This window comes from Sparus aurata, chromosome 1 (genome assembly GCF_900880675.1).
Source record: "Sparus aurata chromosome 1, fSpaAur1.1, whole genome shotgun sequence".
NCBI lineage: Eukaryota > Metazoa > Chordata > Actinopteri > Spariformes > Sparidae > Sparus > Sparus aurata.
The window spans coordinates 9,351,740-9,369,457 of record NC_044187.1 but is presented as its reverse complement, the minus strand read 5'-3'; the positions used below and the strand labels follow the sequence as shown (position 1 = coordinate 9,369,457).

General features: G+C 41.6%; 3 protein-coding genes across 4 annotated transcripts in view; 1 reads left to right on the top strand and 2 right to left on the bottom strand.

Moving 5' to 3' along the window:
* Positions 1-538, top strand: part of mslnb (mesothelin b) — a 35,954-nt gene extending 35,416 nt beyond the window's left edge. Inside the window, exon 86 of the mRNA XM_030422174.1 lies at positions 50-538. Within this exon, the coding sequence (XP_030278034.1) occupies positions 50-141 (92 nt within the window). The 3' untranslated portion in view covers positions 142-538. The remainder of the gene's footprint in view (positions 1-49) is intronic.
* A 1,188-nt stretch (positions 539-1,726) lies between these two features.
* Positions 1,727-4,259, bottom strand: LOC115585055 (lipopolysaccharide-induced tumor necrosis factor-alpha factor homolog). Its single transcript, XM_030423108.1, has 4 exons — positions 3,817-4,259; positions 3,400-3,429; positions 3,116-3,248; positions 1,727-2,239 (listed from the first exon to the last, which is right to left on the bottom strand). The coding sequence occupies exons 2-4, from the start codon at positions 3,422-3,424 to the stop codon at positions 2,131-2,133; spliced, it is 267 nt and encodes an 88-aa protein (XP_030278968.1). The 5' UTR covers positions 3,425-3,429; positions 3,817-4,259; the 3' UTR covers positions 1,727-2,130.
* A 2,033-nt stretch (positions 4,260-6,292) lies between these two features.
* On the bottom strand, positions 6,293-17,204 carry txndc11 (thioredoxin domain containing 11). Of its 2 annotated transcripts, XM_030422265.1 has the most exons (13): positions 16,826-17,204; positions 15,062-15,158; positions 14,834-14,953; positions 14,454-14,551; positions 13,972-14,101; positions 13,673-13,766; positions 13,284-13,396; positions 12,960-13,163; positions 11,919-12,630; positions 10,193-10,380; positions 9,872-9,984; positions 9,624-9,704; positions 6,293-8,664 (listed from the first exon to the last, which is right to left on the bottom strand). In XM_030422265.1, exons 1-13 carry the CDS (start codon positions 16,948-16,950, stop codon positions 8,130-8,132), a joined length of 2,610 nt encoding a protein of 869 aa, XP_030278125.1. In that variant the 5' UTR covers positions 16,951-17,204; the 3' UTR covers positions 6,293-8,129. The 2 variants fall into 2 exon arrangements, with proteins under 2 accessions (XP_030278125.1, XP_030278136.1); XM_030422276.1 differs by lacking the exon at positions 9,624-9,704.
* Positions 17,205-17,718: the final 514 nt, after the last annotated feature.

The window sequence follows — 17,718 nt, the reverse complement described above, 5'->3', positions numbered from 1 at the left end:
TGCAGTGTTACTGATCTCTGATGTGAGTCTGTGTTTGTGTGTTTTTCAGGCAGCAGTGGCGTTCGCGTCCGTGCCGACGCCGGCTTCTCCGTCCTCGTTCTCCTCGTGCTCCTCATCACTTCTCAGCACATTTTTGTATGAGGAACACACATGGCTGTTTAATTTAATAAATAAATAAATAAACTGTATATTCACTAAAAGGAGGAAATACTGTCAGACAGCGTTACCTCAAACCATAAGTGACATAAAACAGCATTTGCTACATGTTATAATACAGATGAATAATGTATTCCTGGTTAATGAACCCTTCAGTTTGCTCTGACACATTTAACTTTGCACTCCTGGTGGTTCAGTTTTTTTATTCGTTAAAATGAAGGCTTAATAGACAAATGAAGGTGATTGTTTCTGCTGTATTTGTGTTGTTGTTATCCTGCGTTTTTAAGAGCAGGCTTGCCTTTAAAATGAACAACATGTCTGGAACTGTGGGAAGTTATTAATAAATTCAGATTGTAAGTGATTGCAAAATCATCAGAGCTCATCGTGTGCACGGTCGCTGTTTATTAATATGCAGGTTTGACAGAAGGCCACATCATTTCATCTGTGAAACAAACACCAACAACACAGTTTGTGACAAAACTATCGTGAGTATATAAATAAATCTGAGCTGTAAGTAAGAGAACATCACCCTTTTCTCCAATCTAATTTTGTGAAACCCTTTAAAGCGAAACTCTCGGCAAAATGCAACCTAGGCTTTTGTTGTGAATGTTTATGAGTCAAACCTTCATATAAAAGCATAATTACGATGAAAGAGGCATTTTGAAGATTTACCGTATTTTCGTTTTCGGGTCAAACTCATTTTCAATGGGAGTGCTAGGGGCACTTTTACGATAGCATCAAAATCTCTATTTTTAAAACAGTAAGAAGGCTCGACACAACATGAAACTTTGCTCGTAGTATCACCAGGGTCTCTACACATGAACACGAGCATTGAGAACATTGTTTGTGTACACAGAGTTTACTAAAAAGAAGGTTTATGAACAACTCACGTTAGCAGTAGCTTGTTCCGCTTGCCGCCGTCCTGCCAGCCAGAAGTGTCGATCTCAGAATGTGACGTAACCTGGAGGACAGTTAAGGTGGACCGCTACTGTCTCCCGGCAACAACTATCCACACGAGATCTCACGTGACTTTTCTGGCTTTTTATTTGAGTATTGTTTCTTATATGAGGCTCCTTTCTCAACTTCAAGGTCAATATTGTTTTCCGCTAATGACAAAACAACTAATTATCCTGCATTTATATGGAACTAAGCTTTAGGAGCGTTCCACCTTAACTGTCCTCCAGGTTAAGTCACATTCGAAGATCGATACTTCTTGACTGCCATGACGGCGGCTAGCGGAACAAGCTACTGCTAACATGAGTTGGTCAAAACCTTCTTTTTAGTAAACTCTGTGTACACAAACAATGTTCTCAATGCTCGTGTTCATGTGTAGAGACCCTGGTGATACTACGAGCAAAGTTTCATGTTGTGTCGAGCCTTCTTAGTGTTTTAAAAACAGAGATTTTGATGCTATCGCTAAAGTGCCTGTAGCACTCCCATTGAAATCAGTTTGACACGAAAATGAAAATACGGTAAATCTTAAAAGTGCCTCTTTCATCGTACTTATGCATTTATACAAAGGTTTGACTCGGGTACATTCACAAAAAAAGCCTAGGTTGCCTTTTGGCGAGAGTTTCACTTTAAGGCAGCAACAACAGCAACGAGTTAGAGGCATGAGTCGACATGTAACAGTGTCAGAGGGATCTTTCATTACAGTCAGATTCACTGGAATTACATTTCAACAGTGGTTCATTCAGGAACACAACTGCTGTCTGTAGTGTGGTGGACTGATTCACGTGCTGGAAGTTTAACCCTGAGGACGCCAAATCAGTTAGTGCTGCAGTTAATCCTTATTTACATTATTGATTAACCAGCCCATTATTCTCTGTCAGAAATTAATGGAAAAAATATCTTGTGTTAAGTTTGCAGAGCCGAGATGAAGCGACAGGATGACGAGTCCCGAAATCCAAACAACATATTTAAGCAGGAACAAACACGTTTGGCCCTAAAGCCTTTAAAAAGACAAAATATAGTTTATAAGCGTTTATAAACGCCAAGTTCAGTCTTGCAGGTCGGGCAGGTGTGCTTGGCGTCTCTCAGCCGGTCCACACAGAACGGGATGAGACAGCAACCTAAAACAAAGCTGGAGAGGACAGAAGCAAATGTCAGGATCAATCATATGCAAAATATTGTATATATACATAATTTTAAACATTGTTCTGTCATTTATCTTATTATTATTATTTAAAATAAAAAATAAGGTGGTGGTTAAATTAATTTTATGAGTCAGTTTCTTCTGGTCACATCTACATCTGCCACTACATTGTGTAACTAATCACACCTGGTGGAGTTCAGACTCATTTAAACATGCGTGCAGTTAGCTTTACTTGTTTTCTCGTGTTTTCAGATTGATCCAGATTTAAATACCTTGAACACACATGACGTTCATGGTCCTCAGAGGGTGAATCCTCATTAAGACTTTACAACTAGTGCCAACAATATATCAAAATGTGTGCTTGTCGAACACTTCAGACTAAGCTATCCACCAGACTTCTGTCAGCTTCGACTGCTTTTAGCTAACATGCTAAATTGCTAATATGGCACATCTACATGCTAAGATCAGCAGATTGGGACAGAGAGGAAAACCTCCTGTTGTTCCCCTCGTTGATAGCCTTGAATATGTTAGATTTAGCACTGGCTTTAAAGTTCTCTAATCTTCTACTTTAAATTATAATTGGTGGCGAAAAGTGTTCATTCCCACGAGGCTTCTTGTTTTCACCGACTACAACTTCAAATGACAGATTTGACCAAGGACAGCTCACACAAATCTATTTTGACTTTTTGAGAAATAGTCCAAGGATTTGTGAAATGACCCCGAGTTGGATGAGAAGATTGAGTTCTCTCTCATTCAGGGCCGTAGTCAGGATTGTTAGAAACACGGGGGTCATGCCCACATACCCCCACACTTTTAGTCTTCATATATATTATAATGGAGCAACAGGTGCTCGCTCCCTCTTACCCACAGAGGAAGAGTCCTCCACAGAAAAGGTAGGTGAGCAAACCAGCGGAGTAGTTCACCTTGGACAGAACTGTCTGATGGCACTTAGGACAGGCGACCTGAACCGGACTGTCCCCCAGCGGGGCGACCGGCACTGTGTGAAATGAAGATGGAGAGGACCGTGAAAAGTGAGGACAGCGACGAGTTAAAGTTAAAGGACATTACTGGTCTACAAGTATTCTGCTGTAAGTGGGCTTCTTCGTATCACACACTCACACACACACACACACACAGTGTAGACTCACCAACAGGCATTTGTACATTCGCCATTGTTCCTGTAAATAATTTATTCAAGATTTTGGTAAATACAGGCTACAACATGAGCATATTATAGACAGGAAACACAAACTAAAACCAGATTTAAACCAAGAAAATAAAGAATTGTTCTTCCTTTATCTTTACATAATAACATAAACATAAAAAGACATTACATAGGTGGAATAAATGTTATTTATTCAGTTTGTGATCCTCGTAATTCTTGTTTAAACGTGCATTTGTCAAACAGTATTGAGACGTATAATTACACAAATCATAGTGCAGCAGTGTGGACAAGTTCACAACCTAACAAGAAGAAATATATGCTCAAATACCTAAATATTAACTCAATTCCTATAGTTTAACACATCAACCATGACTTTTTACAATAAAGGCAGAGTACTCACAGTTTGTGTGGAGGAATGTTTGACCGCAGCGAGCACAGTCTCTCTCAGTGCGAGCTTCACCTTCCCTGCCAACCTTATTTTCGTCCAGGAGTCATAAGATTGCTGGAACTGCCTGTGTGAATCTCTGTGACCCAGCCCTGTTACGACCCAGATGAGCAAGGAAAATATCTAACCCAAGATTCCCAATTTCCCAGATGAGTGCGTGAGAACAGCTCTCGGCTGAGTTGTCTCCTGGATGCAATCTGACTTTACCACAGTATGTTTTTATCCTAATTTGGGTGCACACTTCTTGATTTTATCTCAGATTTGTTCTGTTCTCATCCATTTCTTTGTGGGCTGGAAGGATTAATTCAATATCATCTTACTGTCATGCACATATATGGATTAAATAGATGTGATGACAGTAAATTTTAAACTTTGACATGCTTTTGTAAGCAGTTCTGAAGAACGACAGCCGATAATTGAGTCTCATCAGCCCAAAAGCATCTTTCTTCTGGATGTTGAGGCCCAGAGACAAACAAAAATAATAAGGAAATAAGAATAAGTAAAGACAGAAGGCAGAGTCTCTGCAGACACACACACCACAACACACTTAAACAGGCTCGTAAGTGATGATTGAGAGGGATCATTTTTTACAGAGGGATCACTGGTGTATTGGAAAACACACAACCGTCTCTGAGGCCGAGAGAGTGGCGGTGCATGAATCTAACAGAGGACAAATAACCCTCCATTCAGACTGAAATTAACAGCACATGCTCCTGCTGCTGCAAATTAGATCTGGTGTTTAACTCTTTTACAGACGAGCAGTTCGGTTCATGGGTTCGACTGTGTCAGCGATCCCATCTGTATAAATATCCTCACAGGAGAAGGTTTGAAATGTTCTCTGTTTTACCTGAAAATTCAATGAAAAGACAACAAGTAGCATTTTCCTTTTGAGAAAGAAGTAAATTAAGTGTTATTATCATTAATATTATTCTAAAACACTCACTTGGACACAGTAGTTTTTACCAAACACTATTAAAACAGAAGTTCATGGTTCGTTAGATTACATTAGATTCATATGTGTTAGTAGGTTCAGTGCATGTGAAACTTGTTAAATTAACAATTTAGGTAAATGTTACCCTTCTTAGTTAACATTTGTAAAGTGGTCAGGAAGTCTAAAAGCTTCACACTAACCCAGCATGTCCTCTGCAATTCTCTTTAACCACCAACAGTTGTAGTAAAAAAAAAAAAAACATTTATTGGGTCGTCGTGGTCGTCCAAGTCAAATCAGGTCAAGTCCAAATTTTATTTACGTGGCCAAAAATCACACCTCACGTTGTCTCAGGGAGTTTAACAATATTGTGTCAGTTTACTGGCTGTAAATACTTACAAACCAGCCACAAGACACATAAAAATATATAAACAAAACAAAATATTTACAGGGAATCATAGATGATTGGATAGTAATCAAAAGACAGATTCAGATCAGAATGAGTTTTGTCCTGCGTGCCTCTTAAGCCTTCACAAACAGGTGTCGTCACACCCTGACTGGCTCGGAGGTGAACGCCTCAGGCTGCTTTCACTCACTGATCAGGAGCCAGTCTCCCCACAGGTGATCTGATCCAATCCAGAGGGAAGCGCCACACAGTGAGACGGCTACAACATGCTCAGTGTACGACACCACCCTGGATTTGATGTAGGGGTGTGAAGACAGAAGGTGAACCACAAAACCACAAAGTACCCGGTGTTAATATAGAAATATCACAACATTAAAAAAAAAAATACTGTGTCTTAATTTATGAACTCATGTGACTAACGGGTGCTGCCATCTTCTGGTGAATCAAACGGGATGTGTGTTGTGTTCACAGTTAACTGTATTACTGCCACTTTATATTTCTACTCCACTACATTTTGGGAGCAGATATTGTCGCAACTTTGTTCTCCGCCACATTTACTGGACGTTATTTTCTAGTTACTGAGCAGATTGAGATTAAATTATCACCCCTAAATAAATTAATTGAATTGTTTTACTGCACCTTTACTAGAAATGAAGAACACCTGAATGCATCACTAGTTACAATCGAGTAATTTCATTTATTTGACTCCCAAAATGAGCCGTTCTGAATAAACACTTTTACTTCTTGTACTTAAGATCATGATTTTGAATGTAAGACTTTTACTTGTGACTCAGGTATTATAAGTTTCTCTCAAGTGAAAGATCTGAGTACTTCCATCCAGCTCTTAATCAATTTATGAGCAGCCTTTGAAGCTTTTTCCCCCCAAATTCATCCCCTTTCTAAAATTCAGATATTACAATGATTTGTACACATTTAGAAAGTTTAAAATCAACGACTGAGCCCATTAAAAAAGAGGAGTTATTGTCATAAATCAAACTATAAGGTTGATTCTGTATCTCTGACACAGAACAAATGTTTTAAATCCACAACCAATTCCAACAATTAGACGCCGACCGCGATAAAACACAGGAGGCCGATAAGATGAAAGATTTTTTTTTTTAATCAGTAAAAACAGGTGCAATATTTCACATGTAAACAATTGCAGCATCTCATTCTTAATACCTGAATAGTAACAAAGAAATAATATTGTAGAGACTCAATGATTCCTGTAAAAATAGATCCGTTTAACAAAAGCATTATATCCCCTTCAAAAAAAAAAAGAAAACAGAAAAATCTTGCTAATTATTTCAAGTGCTCTGAGGCTCGCCTGCCGATCAGTGAGCAGGTGACACGTCTTCAGTATTAAATAAGTCTCAGCTTCATTAGTCGCCCTCTCTCTCTCCTCCCTGCAGCCAGATTCCCTTTGCTCACCTGGAGTCATGCATTTACCTGCTGCTCAACATTAACGTGAAAGACAATGACTGGAAGATGTTGTCACCGTCTCTCAGCTTGTAGAGCAGCAGGTGAGTGCACGCTGTGACTTCTCAAACAGACGCAGAGAGACGCAGGCTTTTATTTCTTAGATTTCCTGTTGCTCCTTCATGACTGTAGTTTAACGTTTATTTCCACGACAAGAGTCGTGTCAAGTGTTCCACTATAACTTTTTTCTTTCCAAATAAGCGCCCGTGAATGAATCTCAGCGCCTTCTTCTGCATACTTCCTGTTGTAGTTTGACTTTTATCGAGTGAAACATCAGGAAGTGTTGAGTTTTATTGCCGTAGCTTCACTGTGTTTAGAAAGTACAGCAAAGAGGGAACAACTGGAATTAACTAGGATATGAAAGCATAGAGTCTGCGAACAAAAAAAGGGAAACTGAGCGAATGTTGTAATCAATGATTATCTTCATTACCAATTAATCTGTCCATTATCGTATTTGTCGACAAAATGTCAGAACATTTTGAAATATGTTCCTCAAAATCTTCCAGAGCCCAAAGTGACATCTTCAAACAGCTTTTATTGTCCAACCACCAGTTAAAAACCAGAAAAGCAGCAAAAATCCTGACGTTTCAGCGAATGTTTGGCATGTTTGCTCAAAGAAATATCCAAAACAATTAATCTAGTATCTCAAAAGTTGGCGATTCATTTTTTTTGTCTTGACAATCAATGAATCAACTTATCATTGCCGCGCTACACGCAGCAGGATTTGCTGATCTTATTTATTCGTCTTGTGTTAAAGAAGACTTTTAAACTGCGGGTCAGACGAAACAAACAATTTGAGGGCGTCACTCTGGGTTTCAGAAAACATGTGATAGGCAGTTTCCTACCTTCACCACACACTGTTTACCTTTACCTGGCCTTTATTTGTTCATGCTGGCTATTATCTGAGCCTGGGCCTTTATTTAAATACCATCTATTGCCTAAGAACCGACAGTGACTCAGGGAGGGTCCGGTCTGGCTGCAGGGCTCTGTGTAGTACGATCAACTCCGGTTACGTCTTCACACTTCAACAGACGTTACATTTCTGAAAGCACAGCAGGACTGAGTAGTATTGTTTTTAAATTGGACAGTTGGCACTTAGTTCCCATACTAGTGTGTTCCTAAGAGTGGATAATCCCACCGCCATCACAGCACTTTAATGTAGTATTCTGCCTCTGACCAACACTGATGTTTTGCTCGCTACCTCTCCACCGTCTTTTAAGTGTTTCCTCACATCTCTCCTGACTTAGCAGCAGTCTTAGATGTTCTCAAAGCCGTCATTTCATCCTCCTTTCCGCCTATGACAACATTTCTAGGTCTTTGCCCCGTGGGCTTCGATTGACCTCCTCTGCTCAGCTTCATTTAGCTCAGAAATCCCTCCCGTTTCACCTCTTTTGTCTTCATTTCCTGGCCCTCTTTTCTCTCCTCTCGCTCTCAGGATTCCCTGCGGACTCGTGGTCAGGACGCCATATGGCTTCTTTTCTGTTCTGCCTCGTTTCTCTCCACCTCCACCTGTTCTTTAGCCTCCGTCCTGCCCTTCAGCGCCCTCAGCAGGACCCTGAGCAGCGTGTTCTCATTCAGCAGGTTTTCAGAGGCGTCCGCCAGGTCCTGCAGCCGCCTCACCGCCTCGCCGAGCTGCCTGCTTTTCTCCCGGTGCTGCTCCTCTAAGTTTTGCCTTTCCTGCTGCAGCTCCGAGTTCTTGGCCTCTAAGGTGCGAGTGTCAAATGTCAGCCGCCTGTTGTCACGCCACAGCTGCGCCAGCTGCTGGGAGAGACGCTCGCGGGCGTGACGCAGCGTTTGAACCTCGCGCTGGAGTGCCAGAAACTCGGCACGGAAGATGCCCCCCGGCCCCTCGCCCTCACCCTCCGCCTCGCTAGAAGACGTCGCTGGTTTGTCTGCATACTGCACAGAGCCAGAGTGCTGCAGGATGAAGCGCAGGAGGTTGGGTAACGTGATGGGCAGGTCGTCGGGAAACTTCACGCTAAAATGTTTTCTTGAGGAAAAGAACAGAGAAAACAAAAGTGAAAACACTTCTGCCGAAATTCATTGATGATACTGTTCTCACAAAGAAAGAAATATCTTTATGTATAATTCTTACTGAATTAATAAGACGGCCCAAATTATTAAATATACATCAATAAACTTATTTGGTGCCCGTGGGGAGAGTCTCCCTGACTTCCTTAGAAACCGGTGTAGCTGATGTAAGAATGTGAAAGTGAGATCTGATCTGGTTGAGACTCATGTGAGACGAATAACATCAGGTGTGAACTGACACACTGGGCTCGAGACGGATGTCGACACCAGGTCCGAACTGGGCCTGTGTTGTGTTGGGTTGAACCAAAGCTGCAACTAAAGATTCACTGATCATAATTTAATCAAGACAATCATTTTCTGACCAGCTGTCTGGGCTATAAAATGTTAAAATAAAAGAGTGTAGATGCAAAACTAAAAGTCCTAAAATCAAAAAGGATGTCTTCAAATTGTTTGTGTTGTCTAATTATCAGTGTAAAACTGTATTTTTAAACAAGACAAAAAACAACTACATAAAACAGCAATCCTCACGTGTGTCAATCGAAGGAAAACTCCTCACCAACCATTTCGATAATCGACAAGTCGTTTCAGTCAACTTTTATACATTTGTTGGTTCCAGCTCCTAAAATTTCATGATTCGCTGCTTTTCTTCGCCATTTATGATGTTAAGAAAAGAGTCTTTGAGTTTTTGGTTGGACGAAAGAAGTAATCTGAAGACTTCATGTTGGGCTCTTGGAGACTGTGATGATCTTTTTTTGACATCATCAACTTGTGAAAATAATCGTTATTGATATCAAACATCGTTATCAAAACAATTTTCCCGATTCAGCTCTGACACACGTCCTCTGGTCACTGCCAGTCAAATGTCCAGGGATTATTGGGAAATGCAAATGTCAGTGAATTTGCATTTGTCTCTCTTACCTGTATTTGGGAAAGAGAAGAACAGAGGGAACGTGATCCACCATGAACTCCCACGGAAGGTCGTTACGTGCAACATTCACCCTACGCAAACAAAATCAGGATGTATTATTGACACATTTCTCTCGTAAATGTTAATATCAATATTAAATCCTTAAATAACTAAATTCACTCACATTCTTACTTTATTTCAAACAAACTGTACTGACACATAAAGCTGTATTAACAGTCAAAGATAAAACATACTGTACCTGGCGACAGTGATGGTGCCGTTTCCCTGTAATAACCTGGCCAGCTGGATGAGGACATGGTTGAGGACAGAACAAAATCCACACCACTGAGTGTAGTAGAACAGCAGAACATCCTACAGGAGAACAGACAGCAGCTCAGGTCCATGAACTCAACACGGTTCACCTTCAGACCGAACATCAGTCACTGTACAAAGCACTCACGGCATGAACACTGTTAGACGGGGACATGGAAGTGAACTGGCTTTTTGGGGAGTTGTGTAATCTGCTCCCATTCAACGTCGGCTGGTTTGGGACGGGGCCAGCATTTGAGTCTTTTCTCACCTTTTGGACGTCCATGACAGAAGGCAGGAAGGAGGCAGTGTTCAGTTCTGTGATGAGGGGGCGAGGCGACGAGTGCTGGTGTTTGTCTGGATGCCCGGTTTCCCCCTCGCCGTCTTGCTGCTCTTCCTCTCCCACGAGGTGTCTCTGGAGGAGGCTGTATGGAGCACTGAAGTTCCTGATGAAGGCCTCTTTAATGGGACGATGCAAGCAGATAATTACTTCTAGAATCACAGTCATCATGACACAATCTTTTAATCAACCGGGGTGGGCCTCCTTCAGCTTGAAATAAGGCACCTCCTCACCGCTTAGTTATATTTTTGCTCAATTCTTGGATGCCAGCGTGATCATTGTTATGTTATTTGATCCCACAGATACTCGACAATCGTACCGAGGCAGCCTTCGACATAGCAATCATATTAAAAGGTTTGTCCTATGGCACTTTTTCATGACATTAATTAATAAACCGACAAACGCTGCCTGGTGTTTACTAGGGCTGGGTATCACCAGGTACCTCGCGATACGATACTATCACGATTTTTTGCCCACGATAACGATAATATCACGATACAGCGATTCTGCGATAATCGATATATTGCAAGGAATTTCATCCACGATACATCACGATATCTGTGTCACTGAAGAAATTCAGAATTTATTGACTGCACTGAATCCATTTCACAGGAATTACAAAACATTGTCAATCAATTTCACATGAATGACAGCCAAGTAAACAAAGAGTATATTGCACAGTGTCTCTTCTTAACACACACTGACTACAACTATCATTAAATATCTATATGTGTGGGTTTCAGAGCTACTTAAACCATTTTTTTAAATTTTATTTGGTTGTATACCTTTGTTTGAATAAAGATAAAGCTGTCCTCCAAAGAGGGGTGGTGGTGGAGGGCCAAAAAAAAAATTTATTTATTTATTTTTTTTTACATTTTTAAATATCGATATTTGGCACCAGTGTATCGATAACGTACCTCAAGACGAAATATCGCAATATATCGTAGTATCGATATTTTGGCACACCCCTAGTGTTTACAGATGACAGTGGATCAAGAAACACATGCAGAACGCTAATTTTATCTTTTCTGTTCACAATAAAATGCAGATCACCATCACATCATTATACATACTCCAGGATAAAATGTTTAGTCTCACATAGGACTTCAAAGGCTGCTACACCTGTTTCTTTGTGGTTTCAAACTATGTAAAACAACAATGAAACTGAGACATCTCAGATGATGTCCATAATATGCAAAACAGCACCAAACCGTGTCCACAGAATGGGATTCAAACAGACATGGTAACCACGCGCTGAATAGACTCTGTAGCTTTCCATTCAACTTTCATATAAATGACACATACACTGTAACTGTGTTTACCACGGTACACCCAACAGGAGCTAACACAGATCTCAGAAATGTGTTTCTAAACTACAGCTGCATCCAACTTGTTGGACTTTCACACATGAAGTCAAGACGAGACCTTCTACATTTAAATCTAAACATTTTTAACTGTCTCAAAACTAACATGAACAGCTACAGCCTTTAATGAAATGGCTATTTTTATTAGATGCACATAAGAGCATTTATTAATGTTTTCAAAAGTTATGCACAACATCAACATCATCACTAACGTGTTGGTATGTGTTCAGTGACTTTCCGTCCAAGCCACAAGCCAAACAGAACCATGTGATATGAATGAAATGCTGTCTTACCCAGAGACTCGGTCAGTGTGGTTTCTGGATTGCGGCGAAGAACATAATGAACCTCGTCCTTCAGGTTCACGATAGCTGCAAACGACCCGTCACCGCCCCCGCCACCAGCCTCCTGGTGTGGAGAAGCACTTTTGTTGGCGGTTGCTCCGAGCCTCACCGCCAAAGGCCAGTTCAGAGCAACATCCAGCACATAAAACCTGAGCGTCCTGTTGGTCTGACACCAGAGCCCTGTGATCCCGTCTGCTTCCTGCGGAGGGCCAGAGGGTGGAGGTATGGATGAAGATGGGGGCGTGAGCGGAACTCTTTGCGTGTCTGGCTCCTCTTTGGCTTGTGATTCATTGAGTTGAGGTTTGACTTTCCTACAGCAGGCACTGTATTGACTAAAAGGGCTGTAGCCGTTCAGAAAGTTGCTACAGCCCAATGAGGTTGTGGGTTTTATGGACGTGGGGTCCGATTCTTGGTGCAGGCAGCAGTGTCTGAGATAGGGCTGCAACACGTCTCCTCCCTGAGCCGTGGAGGAGAAGGAGCAGCACACGGAGGAGCTGGTCAGGAGCGATCGGGACAAGCGGAGGCACACCTCACACACACTGGTGCTGGACTCTGGGAGAAGGACCGACTGGCAGCACTGCGAGGAGTGGGAGGTGAAACTTTTGTCCGAGCTGGAGTGGTTTTTGTTGTCACAGGAATGATAACGCACAGCGATGTCTGCAACCTGAAAGACAAAAGATAAGATATGGACATGCTTTATTGAATTTGTTGAGATCTTTGCTGACACATTTGGAATAAACTACAAATGAAAGATGTTGCTTTTAAACATTGATAAATGGAGTTGCAGTCGTGTACATGGATTGGAAAGATATATATTTGGAGGAAGTAGTGTCGCCGTCGAACAAGACTCCCAGATTTATAGCTACAACTTTAACACTGACCGACTGCCAGCGTTACACAGATGAGTAGACTGATTAACATGTTCACAAATAAAAACTTTATTTACACATCGATCTCCACAGATCAAGTAACTGTAACTCCATCCCTGCTCACCTGCTGCAGTATGGGATTGGGACTGGGCCCGAGCGGATTGTGTGGCAGGAACAGCAGCAGCGCCGGTCCTTTAGTCAGCTCACGTTCCAGGAGGCGGGACTTGGTTCCCGGAGGCTGCAGCCAGTGGAGGACGGTCTCGTGGTGTTCAAACACCCAGCTACAGATGGCCTCTGATGTGAAGTTGCGCTCGCTTCGAGGGAAGATCTGACAGACGAAAGCAATCCCAATCCCTGAGTATACTCTCTAAACTACAGTCAGAATCTGCTCGCGTTTTTTAAAACATCTTTTCATCTACACTTTCATGACCTGCTGACTTTCACTTACCAAAGAGGAGTTTAATCTTCTGTAAAGGTAAACGGTTTCATCGTCCTGCAGCGGGATGGCCTCGGCCACCTGTTTGTTGGTCACAACCCCGAAACGTACCGCACCACGGAAATCTGCACCGGGAAAACAGAGGACGACTCTCAGAAGACTGAAAAGATCCGTCCTTTATAAACTCACTTTCAGCACATTTGATAAAGCGGCTGCATACACAAGACTGAACATACAACATTGACATTAATCCATTTTATCCATCGTTGTACATTTTCATTCAAAGCTCACTCACACTTATCTTCAGGGGTAAAAAGACCAAGTTTCACAAACAAGGCCATTTTTAATCCAATACTTCTTTACAAATGAACCAGCTTCAGTGATATGTGACATCTTCTTACCCCTCTTTAGAGCCTGCAGAGCAGAGGACAGATATGTGATGTACCCCGGCGGCTGAGGAGAGGAGTTGAACTGGAAGAAACCCACCACTCGAGGCTACAAATGCACAAGAGACAGCCAATTACATTCCAAAGTAACATATGGAAATGCTGTCATATTCAAAAAAGACACAGGTGTAATAAACGCAGATTATGTAATACAACTCGACAACAGTAAAACTTTCAGGTCTTTCCGCAAAAAGAGAGCCAGCGTTAGTGACTTTACATGTTTTTCAACCAAACGATCTGAAGACAAACAATACCTCGTGATAGGAGAGGAACTCCTTCAGTGTTGCTCTGGATGGGAGGTAAGTGAGCGGTGTGATGACTCTGAGGATAAAACTTTCCACATACGGAGCCAAAAATGGACCCTTGTACTCAATAGGCCCAAACCTGCAGCACAGAAACGTAAATAAGTAGTTAAGATGACACACAGGAGTTAGACATTAAAGTTCAAGTGAAAGGAGCGGTGGTTTCATACAGGAAATGCCTGCCACAAGACGAGAGGGATTTTAATGTGTTAAAGCTCATCAACATCTGACACGTTACAAACCAAAGCCACTAATGCAATGATCAATGTGTCAAGTTTTCCAGCAGCCAAACCGCAGCAATCTTATCAGTTGAGTCAGGAGTGTTAAAGTCGCGTCGCGCTCTTCTGTTTCATTTTTCATGTGCCCGTTATTCAGCATCTGACATTTCAGTTTACTACAAATAACTCTGAGAGGATGAGCGCTCTCCGTCTTACCTTCTATAAAACAAATGGATGATCGGGTACTGATAGAAGCGGTTTTGCTTCCTGCATTTCCCCTGACTCCACCAACAGTTAACGGCCACAAACTGCACCTGTGTTTGTGCGAGAAACAGAGAAACAAGAGCTGAACCGTGAATTTCCAGACGACAGAGATGGTGTGATGTGTTTTTCATTGTCAGGGTCAACAGTCAGACAAGTACAAGTTAATATTTCATGAGCTGTATTCACTCTTCTCGTTGTCTTTCTAAGTTGACATGCATGTTTCCAAACCATCAAGCCGCTGTTTGTTGTTATCAGCGGTCATCAGTTAAGCTTCTTTTCTGATATGGAAACAGCCCTGCAGAGTGTCTGTCGTGTCGTCAGGTGTTCTGTACCTGTCTGGCCAGCTTCTTAGCGACCTGCTGCACTTCCTGCCGCGCAGCCATCGAGTGAGCACACCACGGTGCGTAGAAGAAGATGAGGGATACCTCCGCCATGCTCCTGAGACGCTCCACCTGGAGAGAAAATGTTACAGACGTGTCACAGACCCGACGACTGTGCAAGATTTTCATTCAGTGTGATCATTATTTTCACCACCTGGCGTCTGTGTCTTTGAATCTCACCTGGTCTAGCTGACCCATGTAGAGGTCCACTACCGGGGCCTCGGTAGAGAAGAACCGCACCGGAGGCCGAGCTGATGCCACCACATTCTTAGCGCGGCTACAGAAAGAGAATTTTAAAAAAAGACTTCAGTGCAAATTCAAAGTTTCCTGCATCGAACTGAACACTTTACTCTCTGGAGGTGTTACAGGTCAAAAAGAAAGACTGCCAGAGTCACGAGGCAGGGAGTGCCAGACATTATTTGTCTACTATTTGCTTTTCCACTGGAAGTTAAGTCTTTAAGTATTTGTTAATTAAATTATTGGTCAATTGACGGAAACATAATCACCAACAATAGCCATAACAAGTCATTTACTTCAGAAAAAAAGCTGGAAATTCTCTGGTTTGCTGCTGTAAAGATATCACCTGGTGACTTGTGATGGGCAGCTTTTCTTAATTTTCAGATATATTATATATTAAACAGCTTCATAATCAGCTTCATTAACATCATGGTTTACAGCTGGAACTATTGGTTACGCCGCCATTATTAATTTTGTTTTAACATTAACTTAAAAAAAAATTCTGTATTGGAAACTAGACAATGTTGGCGTTATTTCTATAATAACTAGGGATTTTGATGAGTAAACAAATCATCGCTGTTAATAATTTAAGAGATTAAGAATATATTAACCAACAATCAGTGATGGGCACAAATACATAAAAAAGTATCATGTCACAAATAACAAATACACTCCCTATAAATATATCAAAATAAAATACAAAATACTGGTACGAGGAAATGCATTTAATCTAAATACACTCATTTGAAATTTAAAAAATACAACACAACATCTAAAATTATCAAAATTAAGTCTCCATTTTATTTTGTGTTCGTGTTTTGTGTAGATTATCATTCAGGCAACTTGGTGTTTACTTTATTTATGGTGTTTGTTTTAACTCCTGATGTTGGCTTCTCTGATTTTGCATCAAACATAGACCAACGTTAGAGGCCCCAACTGTTTATAACAAGAACTGTCCCATAAAACTCATATATCATCAATGATTAACCGATAATCGATTGATAAGGCAGCCAACTATCAACTTTGAAAACTGCTTAAAATTTGCATCCACCACAATAAAAAGTCAAATTATTGACTGTTAAATCAAAACAGCTGTATGGACTGTATACTGCTGGACTAATAAAACAAGTGTGATCAGGTCTACAGATGCTGCTGGTTATACTTTTGTACAACCCTCACAACAATATTACTACTTTTACTCAATTAAACACTTATAACACTTTGTTCTGGCACCAGAAACAGGATGTGTCTGAGATCATTTGTCTACAGCTTGCTTCAAGTTTCAGTCCTAACAGCTGTAACCTCCACAGCTGGAGGATCAATGTGTTGTTTCCTACTGAGCTGAGTCTGTTAATGTCTTCTGGGTCACTTTCAAACACACCTCAGGGATATCCTGGAGGAATGACAGACAGTAAATACACTGCTGTCTGTTTAAAAGGTTTTAAGCAGGGTTAATCCTCTTGTCCTACAGTTCACGGCAGGTTCAGATCAGCAGCACAACATATGAACAACCCCACCTGGTTTTTAAGTAACCAGCTCATTATTAAGGTTAGCTAATTAACGGTTTACTAATGCTACAACAACATTTATCTCCACGTAACCACCATGTTCAGTCATGAGGTCCAGGAGGTCTGTTAGCCTGAGAACTAGCTCACACTGACAGACTTCAGGAGAGAAGCTGCTCTGATTGACGCTGCTGACAGTTACCTGCATGGGAATTTGACGGCCAGGACGAGCAGGACGCCGAGCAAGACAGCCCCGCAGAGTAGACCCGGTCTCCGGGCCATCAGAAACAGCACCTGCCGGAGAGACTGCCGCACCCGGCGCAGCATTACAGGCTGTCGTCGGCTCTCCGTCCCATTTATACGCCCCGGGTGCTGCTCAACGCGACCATTAGCCCAACGGGGGCGGGGAGGAAGACTGGTTAGACGGGGGGCACAGCTATCCTGGATTGGACATCGGTGCTGCTGGTGTGTAGGGTATTCAAACGCGGTCAGACCAACCTTTCTTCCCCACGTAGACTTTTCACTTCCGCAACAATGACGTAAGGGACGGACGGTAAAGTGCTGTCGGCGCTAACCGCGAGATTTGTGCTGATAACATAAAGCAAACAATAGGATTTATAATAATTTAGGCTTACGTTCTGGTGAATTTAACTGCGATACGTCACCATCATGTTTGAATTCGGCCGTAATAAGTGTCCTTGTGATTATTTTTGCGTTTTGAGTCTTACGTGCTCTTTTGAGATAGTCCCTACGTTGTTATGGCGACAACCGTTGCTGCCATGGCGGCTGCCGAACGCTAGAGGGCGGAGTTTCCAAAGATTACAATCAATTAAACTTTATTTAAATAGCACCTCTCGACACACAATTAAGGCCAACTTTACAGGCGACACGCAAGCTGTTGATTACATTTATTTTTCATCAGTTGTTTTTTTTTTTCTCTTCTTTGCTTCTCTGAATATAAAGATGACGAATATAAATTGTGTAAATCATTCTATACATGTTCTATGTACAGTTAATTTCACTTGAACAGTAAATGAAAATGGTCTCTCTTCAAACATTTTTTATTATTTTACTTTAGTTAGATGTTGTTAAGTT

Coding starts and splice junctions, on each gene's coding strand:
- txndc11 (XM_030422265.1), bottom strand. CDS start 16,950: ATGCTGCGCCGGGTGCGGCAGTCTCTCCGGCAGGTGCTGTTTCTGATG. Junction 14,954..15,061: donor ACATGGGTCAGCTAGACCAG/GTGAGATTCAAA, acceptor TTTTCTCTCCAG/GTGGAGCGTCTCAGGAGCAT. Junction 13,397..13,672: donor TCTGCAGGCTCTAAAGAGGG/GTAAGAAGATGT, acceptor TTCCCGGTGCAG/ATTTCCGTGGTGCGGTACGT.
- LOC115585055 (XM_030423108.1), bottom strand. CDS start 3,424: ATGGCGAATGTACAAATGCCTGTTG. Junction 3,249..3,399: donor GAATGTACAAATGCCTGTTG/GTGAGTCTACAC, acceptor CATTTCACACAG/TGCCGGTCGCCCCGCTGGGG. Junction 2,240..3,115: donor GGAGGACTCTTCCTCTGTGG/GTAAGAGGGAGC, acceptor TGTCCTCTCCAG/CTTTGTTTTAGGTTGCTGTC.